Raw genomic sequence first — 22616 nt, forward strand, 5'->3', positions numbered from 1 at the left:
GAGAGAGAAACATCAATGACACATTGATTGGTTGCCTCCCAGAATGCACCCTGACCAGGGCCAGGGATCAAACCTGCTACCCAAGCATCACTGTAGGATACCTTGACTGGGAATTGAATCTGAGACCCTTCAGTGTGCACTCTGACCACTGAAACACACCAGCCAGGGCAACACTGGCTCCTTATTCTTAGACCCCTTCTAACTTGACTATCCTATATAAAAAAAAAGGGTAATATGCAAATTGACCGAACAGCAGAACAGTCGTTCACTATGATGTGCACTGACCACCAGGGGGCAGACGCTCAATGCAGGAGCTGCACCCTGATGGTCAGTGCGCTCCCACAGGGGGAGTGCCGCTCAGCCACAAGCCGGGCTGACGGCTGGCAAGCGCAGTGGCCGCCTCCACAGTAGCGCTAAGGATGTCCAATTGCGGGCCTAAACCATCAGTTGAACATCCCCCAAGGGCTCCCGGACTGCGAAAGGGTGCAGGCCATGCTGAGGGACCCCTTCTCCCCCCACCCGCTCCTGCCCCCAGTGCACAAATGTCGTGCAGCAGGCCTCTAGTACAGAATAAAAAGCAATCCACATCATCTTTCCTCTTCTAAGATGGCCGTCTGAAAGACCTCTCCCTGAACTAAACATAAAGAAATAGTCTTAGTGCCCAGTCAGTACAGCCCCCCTAAATATAAGAAATTTCATCTGCAGTGAGTTTAAGATTTTATTCTTCCCCATACTGGAAAAATCCCACAGATTTTCCCATTATATACATGTCTATCAGTAGAATTAAGACTAGAATGAGCCTTCCACCCATAAGCATACATATATCTTATTTCTAGACCCTTGGGGTGGAATATATTTACTGACACTGTATGTTCAAACTTCATGTGGCAATACATACATTTTGTACCACTCAGATCTTTTAGATCTCATAACACTAATGCCACTACAAAAAATCTATCGTGTGTGTGTGTGTGTGTGTGTGTGTGTGTGTACGTACACAGGCTAAGTGGCCGTCCGACCAGCTAGTAGGTATGACGCACACTGACCACCAGGGGGCAGACACTCAACGCAGAAGCTGCCAAGCTGCAGTGACTGGGGAGTGGCAGTTCTCAGGTGACGTACCCTGGAACCAGAGAGGAGGGAGCCCGAATCCTCGCAGGGCCACCTTCGGCAGTGGGTTATGTTGTTCCTGGGACACTGTTGACCCCAAAGCTGGCTTACTGCACACTTGCATTTGCGTCCCACACCCTGTACGACAGCAACTTTGCAGAGTACCTCTTGCACTCCGGAACCCCTCAGGGGATATCGGAGAGCCGGTTTCAGCCGGATCCCCACAGGCCAGGCCGAGGTACCCCACCTGCTGGAGGGACCCTGCTCACTCCGCAGACGCCCTTCAAGCTGCGGTGCAGCCCCAGGTGCAGCTGACTGCCAGGGAAGGACCACGGGAGGTTGGCTCCATGGCATATCCAGCCATCTCACCCAGTCCCACCCCACTGGCTACCACCCAGGACCACCTGCATTAGTCCCCGACCGGAGCCAGTGCCGCGAGCTGGAAGACCCGACCGTGAGCTTTCTTTCTTTTTCTCCCCACTCCCCCGCCCTGCCCCCACACCCTTCAAACCGCAGCACCACCCCAGGAATTCTAATTAACTTCCCTTCAATGTGCACGAATCCATGCACCGGGCCACTAGTATTTAGTAAGCAACTGCTATATAGAACCAGATTGAGGGTAGATAACCAAGTAGGCTTTTTAGCTTAAAGTCACCAATAGCAGACTTTAAGATAATCTAATAATTAAAACCTCTCAAACTCAGCTCAAATTACTAAGTTCCTTCCCCCAGTTCAACAACATACTAACTTGACCTAGACACAACTCTAGGTTCTTCCTAAGAATCATGCAACTTAAAAAGCAAGGTCAGTGAACTTAGAGTTTTAAGAGTCACAAAGTCTTTAAAAACTCTACTTTTCAACTATTCATTATACAGTTATTAGGAAAGTTTTCCTGTATTAGAGCCATGACAAGTACAGCACAATGATAATAACTTGTGGAGCATCTGATAAAAAGCCAAACTAGAAAACATTACTTATCGATAAAGTTGACATTTTATTAGATCAAACAAGGTGATATGATAAGGAGATGGGAGAGGGGAGACAGCCTGCTAGTTCCTTCAGACAGAGCCTCAGAGGTAAGCAATACACTGGCAATTCTTTTTTAAAAAATTATTATTATTATTTTATTGATTTCAGAGAGGAAGAGAGAGGGAGATATAGAAACATCAATGATGAGAGAGAATCATTGATTGGTTGGCTGCCTCCTGCACACCCCTTACTGGGGATCGAGCCTGCAACCCGGGCATGTGCCCTTGAAGGGAATCGAACCAGGGACCCTTCAGTCTGCAGGCCGGTGCTCTATCCACTGAGCCAAGCCAGCGAGGGCCACTGGCAGTTCTTAATTAGACTGGTCTCTTATCTGAATTTGAATACTCTGATCTCCATAAAACACGTAAAAACCACCCTTATCAACACCAAAAGTAGTTTACTCTGCATGTGATTTATCTCATCTGTTTCATGATGACTACCAGATTCAGTACACAAAGTAATATTCCCCAGCCTTGATTTTAGAGGGGAGAAGGGGAGAACAGGGATGGATGGAATGACACCTTTACATTCTGTGACAAAGCCCTCTGTGGTACTACCCAGTCAGCCCTCAATGTAGCACAGTAATTCCATCAGTTTTGACATAAGAATAATCAGGTGAGGTAGAAGCTTCTGGTGTTTTGAAAATAATTTTAAGTTCCTTCATTTATTTTATCATCTGATCACCCAAAAATATATTTACTCAATCATATATAAAGTAAACCCTGGGGTTTCGGACCATATAATCAAAACCTCTTATTTCAAAGTTCAAATTTAGTACTCACTAGATTTTACTGAAGTTATTTTTACTATAACTAGGAAAACATTCTTAGAGGAAGAAATTTCAAAACCAATACTCACTTGTAGAATGGGGACTTTTTTTGAAATCTAACAGATAACAGTACCATTGAATGTCATTTTCACTTTAAAATTCCCTTCATGGTTTCCCCATATTTTATGTCTTCTTTCTAAATGAAAATTTTTATTCTTTTATCTGAGAAGATCCAAACCAAAGACACATAAAGCTAAAATGAATAATCAGGATTAAGAGCAAGAAGTATTAATTCACCAAATTAACTCAACCAAATGTGGCTTAACCTATATAGCTTTAGGCATATTTCAACCTCTCTCAGAAATTACAGCCAAAACTATTTCTTCTAATACAGACACTAAAGTTATTTGGGCCTCAAGTGCCCATCAGTAGATGAGTGGATAAAACAGCTGTGGTACATTTACACCAGGGAATACTGTGCTGCAATAAAAAAGAAGGATCTCTTTCCCTTTGAGACAGCATGGAGGGACCTGGAGTGTTGCGATAAGCGAAATAAGCCAGTCAGAGAGAGACAAGTATCACATGATCTCACTCATATGTGGAATCTAATGAACAAAATAAACTGATGAACAAAAGAGATCCAGAGACAGAAGCATAGAAAAACAAAAACAAAAAAAGAAGCATAGAACAGACTGCAGAATCTGAGTGAAGGCAGGGGAGGGTGGGTGGGTGGGAAGAGATCAACCAAAGAACTGGCATGCACATATGCCTAATCCATGAACCCAGACAATAGGGTGGTGAAGGCAGGGGTGGGAGCGGGCTAGAAGAAGTCAATGGGGGGGGGGGGGGGGGGGGGGACATACATAATACTTTCAACAATAAAAATTTAATTTAAAATAAATAAATAAATAAAGTTAGATGGGCCTGTTAATCTTTCATCATAGGACTGACAAAAATGATAAAAACCTAAGGATACTTTCAGGGCAAAAGTTGGGTAAGCTATTGCTATAGTCTCACATACTTCCAAATGTATTAAGAAGCGCTATATCCTAGGGACAGGGGAAGGGAAAAGCAAGAGGTCTAAAAACCTTGCAACCTAATTCCACTAAACACAATTATGATTCTGCTGTGTGGTGAATAAGTTGGCAAGAGATTAGGTACCTGTAAAGCAGCCTTCCCACCGATTAGGTGAAGAAAACTACCTAGCAATAGCTCATGAAAAGCTGATGTAAACTCAATACTCAGCCTTACGTGTTCAGAGAGGACCTATCTCCTAAAAAGAGCTTACGTAAAGCTCCATACTCATCCTTAGGTGTTCAGAGAATGCATTACTCATGGGTGGTGAGTCCTGTGATCCAACTTGCACAAGAGTAAAGTACCTTCTTGAGATGCAAAATAAGTCAAGACAAAGAAAAACTTTATTCCTGGTAAGTTGGGTCTAGCTATCCTCAAAACATCCAGGTTTCCCACATTTGTCCAGCAGAAGAAACAACACATGCTTAATGTATGATGAGTACTTACAAGTAAGTTTTTCAAATTTATATAAAAAATTATTTTTAAAAACTTTTCAATGTTTCCTATACAAACAAAAACTATATTACTGACTTGAGTGTTTGAGTTGGTTTTTCAGTAGCAGAGCTACCCACTTACTGACCTGTTCATACCTTCCCCCCCCCCCCCCCGGGAAATATTTGTGCTTTACTTATTTATTTTTAATATATTTTTATTGATTTCAAAGAGGGAGAGAGAGACAGAAACAACAATGATGAGAGAGAATCATTGATCAGGTGCCTCCTACACGTCCCCTGCTGGGACCGAGCTCCCAACCCAGGCATGTGCCCTTGACAGGAATCAAACCTAGGACTTTTCAGTCTGCAGGCAGATGCTCTAGCCACTGAACCAAACCAGCCAGGGCTTGACCTGATCATTCTTACAACCAACATTTTCCAGATAACAGTCTGGGTTAAGGATATAGAAATGGCCATGAAACTCACTAGCTTATCTATGAATAAAAACTCTACCCCTTAACCTCACTGCACCTTTTCCTAAAAATGCATAACTATCTACTGTTTCTCCCTTTCCTACCCAGTATTCTCCTTAATTTGAATTTTATCTATCCTGTGGAACTCAATCTAAAATCCGATCTTCCCTTTCTCCTAATTCTAAAGCACATATTACCCATCTTCGTTCACCTAACATTTTTTCCGTTTGTCTCATCTTTTCCAAAAAACTGTCAGGTTCTTCAGGGCAGGTCCCATATTCCTAGGTATGCCTTAAGGACAGCCAGCAGAGAACCTTTATGTATGGATAACTATTCTGTCATATTTAATTGCATTAGACCTTAATTGACAAGTCAGACACCACAAATAATGTAATGCCTCCAGGCATCAAAGTAAGGCTTAGAAAAATACCTAAAGTCTTTCAAACTATCCCTTTTCAAGAGCACTTCACAATGAGGACTTTAGGTGGTAAAAAAAAATAATAATAATAATATATAAGTTGTGGAAAGTTGGACTGTTTTCTCACCCTTAAAGGTAAATGACTTAAAAGACCCTAAGAGCTAAGTACGGTGACAGATGGATACTGGACTGTTCATGGTGATCACTGTAAGGTACAGAAATGTCAAAGCACTATGCTGTACACCCGAAGCTAATGTAACATCGTATGTCAACTGTAGTTTAAAAACAGCTTTACATGGGGGGGGGGGGGGGGGCATGGAGGCTCCAAAAGAACCAAGGCGGCAATGTTCAACAAGGCATCACATCGCCCGTCACACACATAGTGGACAAATTCCAGACACCCTGTCTGTGGTGAGAGGTCTGGGGGCTCTGATGGCCACTGGACAAATTCAAGGCACTTGCTCTTCTCAGCACTGAAATGCGGCATAAAGCACACGGCACAGACAGGCCATCAAAACCAAGTAACATACAGTAACAGGAAGAAAATTCTGAGATGTCCTAAATTAAAACAAGAGGCCGGAGAGTGAGAGACAGAACAATTAGCTTCTTAATAGCTGTGAACCAGCTGACCAGACTGCTCACTTTCCTTCCATCCCCTGCAGGACTCCAGATTAATTCCCAGGTGGCTATTTCCGCAGGTTACCCTAGCCAGGGCCAGCAAGCCGGGAGCCCCAGCTTCTTGTTTACCCGCGCGCGGGCTTTCCCAAATGCTGCCCCCGCAGGTCCACAGGAGGGGACATTTCTTCTTGTGGACTCTGCCTGTCCCAGACCTGGCCCCACTTCACCTGCTCCCACCTTTCTGCCTACAGCTCATGGAAACTCTGTACGTCTTTCTAGATGTATAAAAACGCTTGCAAGCTTCGAGAAGATGGACATGTTATCTTTCCTACCAAGCTGGTGATTTAGACTCCATGCCCCAAGACCCGTCTTCTTTTTGGCCAGCGACGGCCTAATAAACCCTTTCTTTTAAAAAAGATTTTCAGCCGTCTAAACTAACATTTTGTTTGTTTGTTTCCTAAGACGAAACTGTTGGAGCAAATGGAAAAGAAAGAAAATGCCATAAAAGCCTGAAAAAGCACAACTGTCGGTGATAAGGTTCGAACGCCCTTCGGCGCTTTTTCACAGGACTCCACTTGGGCGTCTAAGAAATAAGGCATTGGGACTGCACACTCCGTGGACTTCCTCCTGGACCGAATCTGACCCTCGGTTAAGTGGCTGGGTGGCCACCCTTCCGTAGCCCCCTTGACACTTGTAAGTGGAGCAATCACAACTCCCGCCGAAGGGCTAGCGTTCTCTGGGGCGGGTCTCCCCGCAGGAGCCCCGACGCAGCCGACGCAGCCGACACAGCTCGGGTTTGCTGGCCTGCGGCACAGGCGCTGTCCTCCTCCCTCCAGGGGCCAACAGCCAGCCTGATGGAAACCGGTGGCAGCCGATGTGTCAGAGGACGCAGTCCCCTGCATGCTGCCCTGGATCTTTTCAGGAGGCAGAATGGGGGAGGGCGCCGGTGAGAGATGGCGCTGAAGACCCTGGCAGCAGGACAGCCCAAATAGCCAAGTTGAAACAATGTGCCCTGCCTTCTTCCTAAGCCATTTCCTTCAACGGCGGCCGGACGCCCGCGGGTCATCAGTCCGCCGCTGTTTTCACTTTCCCCAGAACCTGCGAGCCCCGAGCACAAACCCCTCCCGCTCCATGACCTCCCAGCCTCTGCCCCGCAGACCACGGGGAAGGGACTGCCTTATCAATCCACTGTTCTGATTCACCGAAGACGGGGGGCCGGGGGGTGGGGGGTGGAAGAGGAAATAGAGGAAGGTGAGAACAGCAGAAAGGGGGGAGGGGGGCGGTCATCGTGAGGAGGAGCCAGGTGAAGAAGAAAGAAGACGGAGGGAGCCCGGGCCGGCAGCGCAGTGGGTTGGATGGAGCATCCTGCCCACCGCCAAGGTTGCCAATCCCACCCCCGGTCGGAGCACACAGGGAAGCAGCCAATGAACGCACAAATAAGCGGAACAGCAAATCGATGTTTCTCCACGAAAATCAATCCATAAGTAAAAACGTTTAAGAAGAAAACTGAGGGGAGAGTTGTCAGGGGAGAACCTGCTAAGGAAGGAAAAGATGGGGGAGGGGCAGGGCAGGAGAGAGGGGTTACGGGGCAGGTGGCGCGACCGGGAGCCGGGAGGGCGGAGAGGGAGCGAGCAGCCGCGGCCAGAGGACAGTGGGCAGCGGGATTCGGGAGACCGATTTCGGAGGGTTGCGGGGCGCTTCGAACCCCTTCCGGGACTTCGGGGCGTGGGCAGGGACGCGGGGCTCTTACCGGTAGTTTGGGGTTGACCTCGCCCTTGCAAAAGTGGCAGAAAAACCGATGCGCGGCGACGGCGGCGCCGGTCCCGGCCGCCGAGGCCTCCGCCATCTTCCTCTTCCGCCCGGCGGTCCGAAAGGGACACCGCCTCCCTCGCCTGCCGCTCGCTGCCGGCTGCAGTCGCCGCCCGGCCCGCGCTTCCTCAATGCACCGCCGCTCCCGGCCCGCGTCAGTCACGTGAGCGCCCGGCCCACGGAGGCGGCGTGGACCCAGGCCCCGCCCCCAGCGTCACAGGCGCCGGAAGGAAAGTCCGCCGGCACCTCCCCCGCGGCCCCTCGCCGGTCCTCCAAACTCCTAGCGAGACGAAAGAAAGAGCGTCCCCGGGAACCACCGAGACTCTGGGGTAGAGTGGCCCACGTTGTCCCCTTTTCCGGGTCCTCCTGGTTATGCGTCTGGCGAGGAAGGGCCGAGGGCTGTGCCTCTGCCTGGGCGGCAGCCGCACGGAGCCGAGGGAAACTGGGCGTTAGATTGCGGTGACGCAGAGGTTAGTGAAAACGCTGTCTGAACCGGACCAAGGAACCCGGTCCCGAACTGGGACCCTGCGTGTAGGGAGTGAAGAGCCAGGACCAAGCTCCTTGGAAGCCCTTTCCGGGAATGGCAGAGGGTCTGGGATGCTTCCCTAGAGACGTGTGGACGGGGGTACCGAAGCTGAGAGGCAAAGACTTGCCTTCTGAGGAATGGAGCAATGTTTGGTAGCACTTGTGATTTTTCTAAAAAGGAAGCAATTATATAGTCACCTATATATTGTGTCTACTTTGTCAAGAAGTAGAAATTTCCGAGTTAAATACTGCCCTGCAAACAACGTACTTCATCTCCCATTGGAAACACACCGTTGCAAAGCTTTCCTTTACCTCTTAATTTCTTTTTCTAAGTTGTCATTTCCTGTATGGACTGGGAATGATACTGCCTGTTCACTCCCAATAGGCTGTCAAGTGGTCTTAATTCTTCCAAACAATCAAGTGTAGAATCGAAGGCCTGTGACACTGTAAAACCATCTACATCCAATCTTTAAAGAAAATTAGAATCACACACTATCCCATAAAGATGTTTCTCTCTCTCCCTCTACCTTCCTCTCTGAAATCAAAAAAAAAAAAATTTTAAACATTTTTTAAAAAGATCAATGTGATGTATAGTCCAGTTTTTTCTTTCTATTCATACATTTTTTCTTGATTAAATTTCCCTCCACATTTTGCTTTGTGGCCTGCTTCTTTTACTTAGTGGACAATTTTCTATGGTAATACATATACAAAAGTGTTGGAGTAACATTCCATTGTATGGGTTTACCATAATTTATTGAAGTAACTCCTCACTGTTAGACATTATTTTTTTTCCAGTATGTTAGTATTCTAAAGAGAACTACAGTAACATCTTTTTATTATTTCCTTAGAAGAGAGTATCCAAAATGAAATTAATAGGCAAGATTTTAAGGCTTTTGATATGTAATGTCAAATCACCCTCCATAAATTACTTGAATTTATACTCAGCAGTCTACACCCAACATAAAAGAAAACCTCTCCAGCATACAGTGTTTTTTTATTCTTTATTCTAGCTCTGAAACTCCTTCATACAATGACTCAAGCAGAAATTAAGCTGTGCTCTTTGTTGCTGCAAGAGCATTTTGGAGAGATCGTGGAAAAAATTGGAGTCCACCTAATCAGAACGGGCAGCCAGCCACTAAGAGTGATTGCCCATGACACAAGAACATCGCCGGATCAGGTATGTTTGGAGGATACCAATCTGCTTTTATTTTCATTAATGTCTTCTACTTACCTTTGAATATTGTTACTCCCCACCCCCACAAAACTGAACAGGAGAGAGCCTGCTCTGGGATCAACAAGGTGTTCTTTGTGGGGAAAGAGAATGAGTCAGAGGCCCTGAGGTCCGCTTCTCAAAGTGTTCCTGGCTCCTGTTGCTTCTTAGGCAAATCTTTGCTCCTCCTTTGCCATCTGTCCTTTATTCACAATGCGTCTGTGAATCTCAGAACTGCCCTTAAGGGATGAGAATAACAGAAGGGAAGTAAATTGTACTTTGAAAAATAAAGGTCAGAGGAAATAGCGTCGTAGCAAGGAATCTTCCTGATTTCTCCCATTTATGTGTGACGACTCTTATTAGCTGTTCCAATGGGAGGAGGAAGGCAGCACAGAGATTCTTACCCAGACACTTCCTGATGCTTAGTAAACTGTTGGGCAAAAGTTGCGAGCAATAAAGAGCTGTGTCTTGGGATCTTTCCTCTTTCTTTTGGGTCTTATCCAGGTGAAGAAGGCCCTGTGTGTCCTCATCCAGCATAACCTGGTGACATACCAGGTGCACAAGCGTGGCACGGTGGAGTACGAAGCCCAGTGCAGCCGGCTGCTGCGCATGCTCAGGTACCCCCGTTACATCTACACCGCCAAGACCCTGTACAGCGACACGGGCGAGCTGCTTGTGGAGGAGCTGCTGTTGAACGGCAAGATGACAATGTCAGCTCTCGTGAAGAGAGTGGCGGACCGGCTGACAGAAACCATGGAAGGTCAGTACTGTAGCAACGGCTGTTAGCAAAAGCACAGATTGGCTGCCTGCAGGAGCACACCCTCAGCGATCTCAGCCGTCTCACCTGCCTCTCTTCTCCTGTTGCACAGATGGCAAGACCATGGACTATGCTGAGGTGTCGAGCACGTTTGTGCGACTAGCAGACACGCACTTTGTGCAGCGTTGCCCGTTGGTGTCTCCCACTGAGAATTCAGAGCCTGGGCCACCGCAGCCTGCCCCCACTCTTGTCATCAATGAAAATGACATGTACCTGGTTCCTAAACTGAGCTTGATAGGTAAGGAATTTTGACCACTGGAACTGTGATTTGCCCTAATTGTGGATTCTTCCTCGGTGATTGTTAAGTGAATGAATGAATGAAGTGAGCAGTTAGCAAGTATTTACTCTGTGCCAGATACTGTGGTATAAAATATAAAAAACATTATGGTCTCTGCCTTTTGGGGAGGCTTAAGGCTAGTACAAGAGACTTACATCAATTAAGGAAATAACAAACTGTGGTAAGTACTGTGAAGGAAAAGTGTAAGGTATTTTGAAAATATATAACGAGACGGGAGTTACCTGGGAGTTTGGAGCCCGTGCTTCTTTGAGAAAGTGGCATTTGAGCTAAGATTTGGAGCAGAAGTAGTAGCCAACCGGTGAGGTAAGGTATGAAGGGGTACAGAGGATAAGCATTTTTGGCAAAGGTACGTAGTGAGAGAGAAAAAAATAGGGTATTTGAGAAAGTGAACGAAGGTCAGTTAAAGCACGGTGTGCAAAGGAAAGAGAGCCATGAGAATAAGGTTAGGGAGATAGGCAAGGGCTAGATCACACAAGACCTCATAGAATATCTGTTCTTTATCCTAAGAGCAAAGGAAAACCACTGAAGGATTTTAAGCCGCAAAGTGACATAATCTAATTTGCATTTTAAAAGATTTTTCTGTGCACAGAAAGGATGGGGCAAAAGTAAGTGTAGACAGCCCGGTGGACGCAGCTCAGTGGTTGAGCATCAACCTATGAGCCAGGAGGTCACAGTTCGATTCCAAGTCAAGGCATATATGCCTGGGTTGCAGGCTCGATCCCCAGTGTGGAGCATGCAGGAGGCAGCCAATCAGTGATTCTCTCTCATCATTGATGTTTCTATCTCTCTCCCTCTCCCTTCCTCTCTGAAATCAATCAATCAATAAATAAATACATTAAAAATAAATAAATACATGTAGACAAACCAGTGAAAAATATATAGAAGTGGTGAAGTAGACAAGTATCAAGAATGACATCTACGCCGAAACCAGTTTGGCTCAGTGGATAGAGCGTCGGCCTGCGGACTGAAAGGTCCCAGGTTCGATTCCGGTCAAGGGCATGTACCTGGTTGTGGGCACATCCCCGGTAGGAGATGTGCAGGAGGCAGCTGATCGATGTTTCTCTCTCATCGATGTTTCTGACTCTCTATCTCTCTCCCTTCCTCTCTGTGAAAAATCAATAAAATATATTTAAAAAAAAAAAAAAGAATGACATCTAGCCCTGACCGGTTTGGCTCAGTGGATAGAGCGTCAGCCTGCAGACTCAAGGGTCCCAGGTTCGATTCCAGTTAAGGGCATGTACCTTGGTTGCGGGCACATCCCCAGTAGGGGGTGTGCAGGAGGCAGCTGATCCGATATTTCTGACTCTCTCTCCTCTCCCTTCCTCTCTGTAAAAAAATCAATAAAATATTTTTTAAAACAAAGAATGACGTCTATGTCTGATGCACATACGTGGGAGGATGGTGGTGCCATTCACTGTGAAAGGAAACATGAGAGCAGGTACAGTTTGAGGGATTAAGATTATGAATTTCTGTGTTAACGTTGAATTGCCGATAACTTCATCATTTACCTGAGTTTCTTGTAGCTGCTCCATCTTCTGAGCAACTCTAAACTAGCGGCAGCTACAGGCGTCCTTGGGATAGGGAGACACCTGCTCTCATGTTTGCTCATGTCCTGTTATGAGATGCAGCCTAATTGTTCCAACTGTTTTACTTGGCAGGGAAAGGTAAAAGGAGGAGATCGTCTGAGGATGATGCCACTGGGGAGCCCAAGGCCAAGAGACTAAAACACAGCACAGATAATAAAGAGGTAATGGGGCTTTGTGACCAGGAGTCCGCACCCTGAGGCAGGTCAGAGAGGGCACGAAGATAAGTCCCAAGACACTCTAAAGGTTCCTGGGTTAAGTAGTAGGATTAGAGCTGCATTAAATATTGGTCAGCAAGAGAATAATGAAGAGTGAACTCCCTTCTGAGGCTTTAACTTACTTCATTCATTGGACAGAGGTAACAGCTTACGCAAAAAAAGGACCTAGAAAAAGGTGGTTATTCAGTGTAGCTGGAACATAGCGACCCATGGGAACCAGTGGTGAGAAATGAGTCTAGAAAGATATTTGTGAGCCTGAGCTTTTATCTTCAAATGCCTTCTCAGCATCTCTATAAAGATGTCTAATGAATATCTCAAATTTAGTATGGCCAAAACGGAATAATTGTTTTCTCCCATCCAAATATCTGTTCTCTTAATTTTCCTCATCTCAGTAAAGGACCTGGCCAGCCACCTCTAGGTCACCACCACTTGCTTAGGCCAAAATCCTAGGAACCGTCTGATTTCCCAGTAAAACATGTCAGCCCAATTTCCAAAATTACCTAAACTCCAGCTGTTCCTCACCATTTCCAGTGCTATCATCCTAGTCCAAACCATTACATCTCAAGTCAACGCTTTGCCAGCACTCTCCTAAATGGTCATTCTACCTGCATTCTTACCTATTTAACTTTCTAAGTTTTTTTTAATCCCAACATAACACTGATTTAGACTCCTTTAATAGCTTCCCGTTACTCTTAGAAGAAATCCAAGTCTTGGCTATGGGTTATTAAGCCTTATATGAGCAGGGTGGTTACAAGACCTGCTAGAGACCAGGCTGTCCACCCTCAGCTCTTTCCACTCTTCTCGTGTTCCCCGTGTTCCAGCTTCTTTCTTTCCATTCCTCAGAATGTCAAACTCTCTCTATCTTCAGGCTTTTGCCTTTAGTATTCCTTCTGCTTCAAATGCCTTTCCCACAGATCTTTATGTAGTTACCTTTTTTTAATAGGTCAGGGCACATGCCCAGGGTGTGGGCTCGATCCCCACTGGGGGGGCATGGAAGAGGCAGCCGATCGATGATTCTCTCTCATCATTGATGTTTCTGTCTCTCTCTCCCTCTCCCTTTCTCTCTGCAATCAATAAAAATAAATTATTTTTAAAAAGAATAGTGTCATGAAATCCAAGGGGGTCGCATAAAATTAAGAAGGAAAAAAGTCCCACCTTGTCATGTGCTTCAGAAAGAACAAAGAAGATCAGAATTGGAAAGTATTCTTTGAATTTAGCAACAAGGGGGTCTTCAGGGGCCTTGGCATTTCAGTGCGGTGGTGGAGATGGGTTGAGTACCTCTGTGGACAGAGATACAGCTGGGGTGGTCAACTCTTTGAGAACCTTGACTAACAAAAAGGAGAAAAGTCATAGTGTTGAAGAAGCGTTACTTTAGAGTAGACGAGATTTGGACAAGATAAAGGTTGATGGGGAAAAGACAGTAAAGAAAGAGGCTGAAGATTTAGAGAGGAGGGAAAACTGAGCTGGGTCCCTGAGAATGCAGGGAGGGTAAGATCTCACATTCAGTGTGGGCATTAAGCTTGGGTAAAAGGGGGAACGTGTTTTCCACTGTGATATAAGTGGAATTTAAAAAAAAATAAATGTTGGGGGGGAGGGGTGTGCACAACGTTGGATGAGTTCTGGCCTAATGGCTTCTGTTTTCTCAAAATAAGAGGCAAGGTCATCTGCTGAGAGTGATAAGGGTGGGGTGAGATTTGAGGAGACCGGAGAGGAGTTAAAATGTACAAGAGAGAAAAAGATTGGAGGTTGGTTGAGAATCTGTTCGAAGTGAGGCTGTGAACTTATTAAGGCACTGGTCCACATGACTGGATGATTTCTCAGCAACCGATTTGTTGCTACTATAAAGGAAAAGAAGTGGTGGCGCCGAAACCGGTTTGGCTCAGTGGATAGAGCGTCGGCCTGCGGACTGAAGGGTCCCAGGTTTGGTTCCGGTCAAGGGCATGCACCTGGGTTGCGGACACATCCTCGGTGGGGGATGTGCAGGAGGCAGCTGATCGGTGTTTCTCTCTCATCAATGTTTCTGACTCTCTCTCTCTCTCCCTTCCTCTCTGTAAAAAAATCAATAAAATATATTAAAAAAAAAAAAGAAGAAGTGGTGGCCAGTTCCATTTAAGCTCCTCACCAGAAAACTCTTCACTGCATGTAGATGCTTCTTGCTAATCCTTTTCTCCTCCTCAGCCCATTCCAGATGATGGCATTTATTGGCAGGCCAACCTTGACAGATTCCACCAGCACTTCCGAGACCAAGCCATTGTCAGCGCAGTGGCCAACAGGATGGACCAGGTGATATCTGAGGGGGTGGGACAGTGGCCATCAGGGACAGTCTTACTTGCCAGATGTGGCCATTGACATTTAGCCAGAGCCAGGACAGCAGAATGAATTCTGAATTCCAGTTCGCTATTCAATTCCAGACCAGCAGCGAGATCGTAAGAACCATGCTTCGAATGAGTGAGATTACCACTCCCTCTGGTGCCCCCTTCACCCAGCCATTGTCTTCCAATGAGGTGAGTTTCATGTTGTACTGCTTTTCTGACAGGCTCTTGGATATTATAACATAACTAGAGGCCCGATGCACGAAAATCGTGCAAGAGTAGGCCTTCCTTCCCTTGGCTGCCGTCCGGAAGGACGTCTGGTCTAACTAGCATATTACGCTTTGATTATTATAGATTATTATACATACAGCCTGGAATTAGGTTGATGAGGTTTGAGCCTTAAAAGAGTCTTTGTTGTTTGAGGTGAGACAGGGATTATCTTCAGGTGGTAAGTATTAAAATATTTGGTCTCTTTGGATCCAGCCTTTAAAAATCTAAACCATGCCCTGACCAGTTTGGCTCAGTGGATAGAGCGTCGGCCTGCGGACTTAAGGGTCCAGGTTCGATTCTGGTCAAGGGCACGTACCTTGGTTGTGGGCATATCCCCAGTGGGGAGTGTGCAGGAGGCAGCTGATAGATGTTTCTCTCTCATCGATGTTTCTAACTCTATCTCTCTTTCTTCCACTCTGTAAAAAATCAATAAAATATATTTTAAAAGAATAAAAATAAAAATCTAGACAATTCTCTTAGTCAAAGTACAAGCTATTCCTATTCTAAGAATGTACTATTGCAATCTGAGAGCCTTGGTGCTCAGGACATTATACAGCCCCTTATTTGTTTTATTTTTCCAACATATTTTGTATATTTTAAACTTGTTTAATTATATCTGTTTCTTAAAATATTTAACATATCCAATGTGTTTATTTATATTCTATTACTTTCCTAATTAACTTATATTTATTCATACAAAAAATACTTAGTAAACTTTTATTTATATTTAAATTTTTTAACTTATATAACAAAAAATTAAATACATGCCCAGCTATTGTAGCTCAGTGGTTGAGCATCAACCCATGAACCAGGATGTCAGGGTTTGATTCCCAGTCAGTGCACATTCCCAGGTTTTGGGCTCGATCCCTAGTAGGGGGTGTGCAGGAGGCAGCTGATGGATGATTCCCTCTCATCACTGATGTTTCTATCTCTCCTCTCCCTTCCTATCTGGAATCAATAAAAATATTCTTTTAAAAAATTAAATGTTTTTTTCTAATGACAAAGTAATTACATGACCTATATTCAAACAGAATAGAAATGTATAATTTTTAAAAAGTTGTAGTTCCCCAAACTATTATAGTTTCGCATAATCCCAATCCCAGGTATCCTTGTTAATAGTTCGGTATGTATCTTTATTCAAACTATTTTTATGTATCATCCAACATATATATAGGTATGTGTACATGTTATAAACTTGCATTTTTCATATGCCAATATAATATAAACCTTTTCATGTCAGTTATAGATCTGTCTTATTTTTTATAATGGCTACGTCATATTTCACTTAATGGCTATGCTGTACTTTATTTTAATCAATCCCTTATTATTGGACACTAGATTTTTACTCTTACAAACATTGCTGCTATATTTTTGGACATTTTTATACTGTGATATCTAAAATTAAAACATATGTACTTTAGTAATGTCAGCAATTCTAAGTTCCCAAACCCATTTTCACTGTCTCTTTTTGCACCATAGATCTTCAGATCCCTACCTACTGGCTACAACATCTCTAAGCAAGTTCTTGATCAGTATCTCACTCTGCTGGCAGATGATCCAGTAAGTCTGATTTTTTTAATGTTTCTTTTTTTCTGCTATGTTTATGATTTATTTCTGCCAGTGATACCTGGTATCATTCTCCTATACCCTCATTCTCTATCTAAACAACTCAGACAATTTCTCTACCATCATCTAATAGGAGGCTTGCCTTCTATAGACTCTTGCCTAGATTTGCTCCTTTGGAAACAGAATCACTGGATTGTCCAGTCAGTTAACACAGTCTCTCTCTTTTTTTTAATAGCTAGAGTTTGTTGGAAAGTCTGGCGACAGTGGTGGAGGAATGTATGTCATCAGTATCCTTACCAGTTATTTCTGTACAGTCCGGCAGCCGGACTATGAGGGTGGTGACTTATGACAGAAAAGATGCGATAAAATTTAGTATGCTAAATAAGAGAAAATTTAACTAATACATCAATGATAACGAAGTAAAAAGGACTTTTTGTTTGTTTTTGTTAATCCTCACCCAAGGATATTTTCCCCATTGATTGTTTTTAGAGAGAGTGGGAGAGAGGAGGAGAGAGAGAAAGATACATCAATATGAGAAAGACACATCGATTGGTTGACTCCCACATGCGCCCCAACTGGGGCCAGGGATAAACTTGCAACCCAGATACATGCCCTTGTCAGAATTGAACCTGCGACCCCTTGGTGTGTGGGCTGACACTCTAACCACTGATCAACACCATCCAGGGCAAAAAGGACTTTTAATTAACCAAATTTTAGTTAAGTTAAATCCTGACTTAAACACCATACTTAATTAAATTAAAGTTTTGAAAAACTTATTTATCCTAAATGTGATCAATGTAAAAAACAAATAACATTTAAATTTTAAATTAGAGATTTAGGGCCGAAACCGGTTTGGCTCAGTGGATGGCGTGTCGGCCTGCGGACTGAGGGGTCCTGGGTTCGGTTCCGGTCAAGGGCATGTGCCTGGGTTTTGGGCACATCCCCAGTGGGGGATGTGCATGAGGCAGCTGATGATGTTTCTCTCTCATCGATGTTTCTAACTCGCTGTCTCTCTCCCTTCCTCTCTGTAAAAAAATCAATAAAATATATTAAAAATAAATAAATAAGAGACTTAGGAATTAAACTAATATCACAATGACCAGGCCAAAGCATGATTGAGTGACCTTAATCCTCTACATAAAGACCTACATAAGGTTCTCGGATCCCTAGCCACAGCCACTCTGGAGTCGGTTGTACAGGAGAGGTAAGGGGGTCACCATGATCGGGGTAGGGGGTCAGACACTTCCTTTCCATGCCCGATTTGAACAAGTAATTTGATCATTATGTAAGCAACCAACATAGGCATACCTGCCCCATTTTTATTTTTATTTTTTTATTGATTTCAGAGAGGAAGGGAGAGGGATAGAGATAGAAACATCAGTAATGAGAGAGAATCACCGATTGGCCACCTCCCGCACACCCCCCACTGGGAATCGAGCCTGCAACCCAGGCATGTGCCCTTGGCCGGAATCGAACCTGGGACCTTTCAGTCCGAGGCCGACGCTCTATCCACTGAGCCAAATCCGCTAGGGCTACCTGCCCCATTTTCCCACTGGACTGCTGTGGATCCCATCTACTACTACTCTTTTTTTTTTTTAAAGTAACATGATCCTGGTGAACTTTTTTTTTTGAACCTTTCTTTTTTTTATAGTTTATTGATTTTTTACATAGAGGAAGGGAGAGGGATAGAGAGTTAGAAACACTGATGAGAGAGCAACATCGATCAGCTGCCTCCTGCACACCCCCCACTGGGGGTGTGCCTGCAACCAAGGTACATACCCTTGACCGGAATCAAACCTGGGACCCTTGAGTCCGCAGGCCGACGCTCTATCCACTGAGCCAAACCGGTTAGGGCTACTACTGCTCTTTATCCTAAATATCCTCCTGCTGAATTCCCAGTGCCATTGGACCAGCCTCCCTAAGGCTTTTACTTACCAGGGCAGGAAGTGAGGCCCTCCGGTGTGTCGGCAGTCAGTGACTGCCTCGTGGTTAGCAGCACCGTCCTCAGTCCGTCTGTGAAGCTGTGAAAGAGATCGCTAATTGCTGTCCCTCTCTGGTCCTGGCTGCACACATGGAAACAGCCACCACCGTGTGTGACTAGGAGCTAAGGCATGCAGTTTACTGTCGTCATTCCTTTCCAGATTTGGGTCTCGCTGTGCCAGAATATTTCGTCTAGTTTTGCAAAAGAAACACCTGGAGCAGAAGCAGGTAGAAGACTTTGCAATGATTCCAGCAAAGGAGGCGAAGGATATGCTTTATAAGATGCTCTCAGAAAATTTCATATTGCTCCAGGTAACCAATGGGTAATAGCCATCAACCAACAGAGCTGGACCAGCGTGAGAGAAACTCCTGAGGCCTGCATCCTGAGCCCCAAGCAAACTCTTATCCAGCTCTGAGACAGGAAGAAAGAAAAGGTTAATGAAGACATAACCAGCATTGGAAAGATATTTGCGGAGCTTTAACTGGCCTAGTAAAAATAAGGCACAGCCAAGAAGTCACTCCGCCCTTTTTCTTTAGTGCCTCATCCCTGTGATTTGTCCTTTCCTTGAACTTTACGTTTATTATAGAATACATTTATCAACACCTATTGAGTTCCACTATGTGCAAAGCCATGCAGTAGACCCTGTAAGGAAATAGAATGGATTTTGGAATCTGAATCACAGCTCTTCCTCTTACCTAGTTACGTTAAGCAAATTACCCACCATAATTTTTCCCATCTGTAAAATGGTGGTGGATGGTAAGAAAATAATGCGGATGATAGTAAAGATCAGATACAGTCTACCTGGCACACAAGAGTTGCTCAACAAATGTTAGTTGCCTTCTCCGCTCCACTCAGGATGTTCAAATGGAAAAAACAGGGCAGCTCAATTCTCCTTGAGGCTGAGCATGCCGGAACCACAGATGTGAATGACTGGGGAAGGGGAAAGTGTAAGGGAAAGAGAGAGGCAGAGTGGCTTCAGAGGGGACACATGTTTACTTTGCAGTTCTGAACAGTATAATTCCTCTCATTTTTCCTTCTGTGGACAAGTAGGAAATTCCCAAAACGCCAGACCACGCCCCTTCCAGGACCTTCTATTTGTACACTGTGAACATCCTGTCAGCTGCCCGCATGCTGCTGCACAGGTGCTACAAGGTAACTCCTGGACCTTCTTCCATTCCCTCCACAGAGACCAGTCTTACCTCACACTCCCTTTAGCCTTTTTACCTGAGCTACTGAAACAGAACTATGTGCGTTTTTTGTCTTCTCTCTCCTCAGAGCGTAGCCAACTTGATAGAAAGGAGGCAATTTGAAACCAAGGAGAACAAGTGAGTAGCAATTTAGTTTAGTAATTGCATTTTTTCAAGGTCAAAGGCTTGAGGGGAAATTTCCTATAGAAATGGAAACCAATAGAGATAGTAACCAGTCTGGTTGCATTGAATTGTTGGGTTAGGTTGGCATAAATCATGCATTAGTCTACACTCTTCTAATATACTCCCAGTGAAATAATTTTGTAGATTATATTCATGAGAAAAGTACAAACTGGCACCAAACGTAAAGTGCAAATGAGAGGCAATAAGAGTTCCGGGAGTGAAGTCACATTTCTAAGTTTGTAGAAAACATCCTTAAAAGGTGACATTATCCATTTTGACCAGGAACCTGGTAAAGGGCATGTTATACCCCCGGGCTAATGGGTAAAATCTCCACAGCTAGGGGACCAGTTTGGAGTTGTGTTTGTTTGACAGGCGGCTCCTAGAAAAGTCTCAGAGGGTGGAAGCCATCATCGCCTCCATGCAGGCTACAGGTGCGGAGGAGGCCCAGCTACAGGAAATAGAGGAGATGATCACAGCTCCTGAACGCCAGCAGATAGAGACTCTCAAACGGAATGTCAACAAGTAAGCATCCTACACATCAAGCCTCCGTTTCAAATACCTTCCAGGCTCACCCACCTCTCCACGTTGACACAAACAACCCTTAACTCACTATCTTTTCCAGCTCACCTAACAGAATCTAATCCACCTATTTCCCCAAACTGAACTCTGAAGACATCCTCAGCTTCTCCTCCCACACCATACACCTTGTTCACCAAGGTTGTTGATTTTACTTCAGTTCATGTGTTTCAAATCTGGCCTTCCGTCTTGGTCCCCAAGATGAGAGAGACATATCAACATGCCTCCCACATGCACCCTGACCAGGACTCAAACCTGCCACCCTCTGGTATATGAGATGATGCTCCAACCAACTGAGCTACACCAGCCAGTGCTAAAACTAACTTTTGTGTTTGATTTTATATCCTGCAACTTTTAAAGTTTTGTTTGTTGACTCTTTAGTTTTTTTGCAGATCCTTTGAGATTTTTCTATGTTTAGGATCATGCCAATCTGAATGCCTTGTATTTCTTTTTCTTACCTAATTGCCTGGCTAGAACCTCCAGTAAAAGGCTGAATGGAAGTGAAAGGCAGACATCCTTGTCTTGTTCCCCATCTTAAGGCGAAAGCTTTCAGTCTTGCACCATTAAGGATAATGTTAGCCGTGGGGTTTTCATAGATGGCTTCAATCATGTTGAGGAAGTTCCCTTCCATGCCTAACCACTACTCAGTTTAGCCGCAGCCACTTTCAGCTTCTATTTTAAAACACACTGGAACCTTCTATGCCTTTACATGTGCTATTCTTTCTCCTTGTTTTAAGTTAGACTTTAACTTCTCCCAGGAGAGGCTGTATCTTTTGAATTCTCAGCAAGTTCCACAGTGCCTGGCATTTAAGAGATGCTCAGTAAATGGGAGAATGATCTATTGGTTTCCTGCTTTCTACCCATTAATCTCAAGGGTAACCAAGCAATTCTGCACGGCCACACCGCGCCCAGACTCTCACTGTAAATCTGCTAGTAAGTGTTCAGTCTGGACAAATGCTCTCACTTTTCACTCAGGCTGGACGCCAGCGAGATCCAGGTGGATGAAACTATCTTCTTGCTGGAGTCGTACATAGAGAGCAACACGAAGAGGCAGTGACCCTGAAGAAGAGTCTTCCTCAAAGACCTGAGGGGTTGGAAGGAGAAATAAAGGAGCTGCCTGGATGCATTCTTCGTAGTGGGATAAACTATGGATTCTTGTACTGAAACCCTCTATCCCTGCCTCCTAGAATACACCAGCTTGGTGATCCTGTCTTTGAACCATCACTACATTCTCTCCTCCTTGGCAGGAAAAAGAAACTTAGATCCCACCCAGAAGTCAGCCCAGCTGTGTTTGAACATTCCTGGCAGTGAAGAAACTTCTTCCTAAGCAATCCATTACATTTTCAAAAAGCTATACCTGTTTCCCGGCTGTTGTCACTCAGTGGTTGAGTATCGACCCATGAACCAGGAGGTCATGGCTCAATTCCCAGTCAGGGTACATGCTCAGGCTGTGGGCTCATTCCCCAGTAGGGGGCATGCAGGAGGCAGCCAATCAGCGATTCTCTCTCATCATTGATGTTTCTATCCCTCTCCCTCTCCTTTCCTAAAAAGAAAAGTAAAAAGAAAAAAAAAAAGCTATGCCTGTTCTTTGTTACACTGTAATCTTAAACAAACACACACACACACACACACACACACACACAGTGTAGGGAGTATAATATGAAAGACTGCCACCAAGTAGGGGAAAAGTCTATTTTCAGGGCTAGCAGGTAGATTGGCCCAAGCAAACACTTTATTATCTATGGATAGAAGCCACATTTGCCAGCCCCAAACTTCTAGCACAGTGGTTCTCAACCTTCTGGCCCTTTAAATACAGTTCCTCATGTTGTGAGCCAACCATAAAATTATTTTTGTTGCTACTTCATAACTGTAATGTTGCTACTGTCATGAATCGTAATGTAAATATCTGATATGCAGGATGGTCTTAGGTGACCCCTGTGAAAGGGTCGTTCGACTGCCAAAGGGGCTGCGACCCACAGGTTGAGAACCACTGTTCTAGCACATCTGAAATTACGCATGTAAAGCACTTAGCACAATACCCCGCATGAAGTAAGTACTCAGTAAGTCATTGCCTTCCTCTTCATGGTTCCTTAAAGGCGAGTCTGCTGTCTCTCTCAGCACCATGATTAATATAGTAGTTGATGTAATTTGTCAGA

The 22616-nt window shown here is 44.8% G+C and overlaps 2 protein-coding genes across 6 annotated transcripts in view; one reads left to right on the forward strand and one right to left on the reverse strand.

Annotated features, from left to right (window-relative positions):
• The window catches only part of RNF115 (ring finger protein 115), a 71454-nt gene extending 63558 nt beyond the window's left edge, over positions 1-7896 (reverse strand). Inside the window, exon 1 of one of the 4 annotated variants that reach the window (XM_036342534.1) lies at positions 7676-7896. In XM_036342534.1, coding sequence (XP_036198427.1) covers positions 7676-7771 — 96 coding nt within the window. In that variant the 5' untranslated portion in view covers positions 7772-7896. The remainder of the gene's footprint in view (positions 1-7675) is intronic. The other 3 variants (XM_036342531.1, XM_036342537.1, XM_036342535.1) reach the window with 3 other exon arrangements.
• Positions 7897-8053: 157 nt separating this feature from the next.
• Positions 8054-21814, forward strand: POLR3C (RNA polymerase III subunit C). 2 transcript variants are annotated; one of them, XM_036342521.1, is made up of 15 exons: positions 8054-8204; positions 9270-9436; positions 9974-10229; positions 10339-10524; positions 12243-12331; positions 14564-14668; positions 14797-14889; positions 16447-16527; positions 16769-16820; positions 17677-17737; positions 18675-18825; positions 19565-19666; positions 19790-19839; positions 20257-20406; positions 21436-21814. In XM_036342521.1, the coding sequence occupies exons 2-15, from the start codon at positions 9290-9292 to the stop codon at positions 21515-21517; spliced, it is 1605 nt and encodes a 534-aa protein (XP_036198414.1). In that variant the 5' UTR covers positions 8054-8204; positions 9270-9289; the 3' UTR covers positions 21518-21814. The 2 variants fall into 2 exon arrangements, with proteins under 2 accessions (XP_036198414.1, XP_036198415.1); XM_036342522.1 differs by lacking the exon at positions 21436-21814 and having other exon boundaries at positions 20221-20346.
• The last annotated feature ends 802 nt before the right edge of the window (positions 21815-22616 follow it).

The sequence above is a fragment of the Myotis myotis genome, unplaced genomic scaffold (assembly GCF_014108235.1).
Source record: "Myotis myotis isolate mMyoMyo1 unplaced genomic scaffold, mMyoMyo1.p scaffold_m19_p_18, whole genome shotgun sequence".
In the NCBI taxonomy this organism is placed as follows: domain Eukaryota; kingdom Metazoa; phylum Chordata; class Mammalia; order Chiroptera; family Vespertilionidae; genus Myotis; species Myotis myotis.

Coding starts and splice junctions, on each gene's coding strand:
- POLR3C (XM_036342521.1), top strand. CDS start 9,290: ATGACTCAAGCAGAAATTAAGCTGTGCTCTTTGTTGCTGCAAGAGCAT. Junction 14,890..16,446: donor AGCCATTGTCTTCCAATGAG/GTGAGTTTCATG, acceptor TTTGCACCATAG/ATCTTCAGATCCCTACCTAC. Junction 19,840..20,256: donor TTTGAAACCAAGGAGAACAA/GTGAGTAGCAAT, acceptor TTTGTTTGACAG/GCGGCTCCTAGAAAAGTCTC.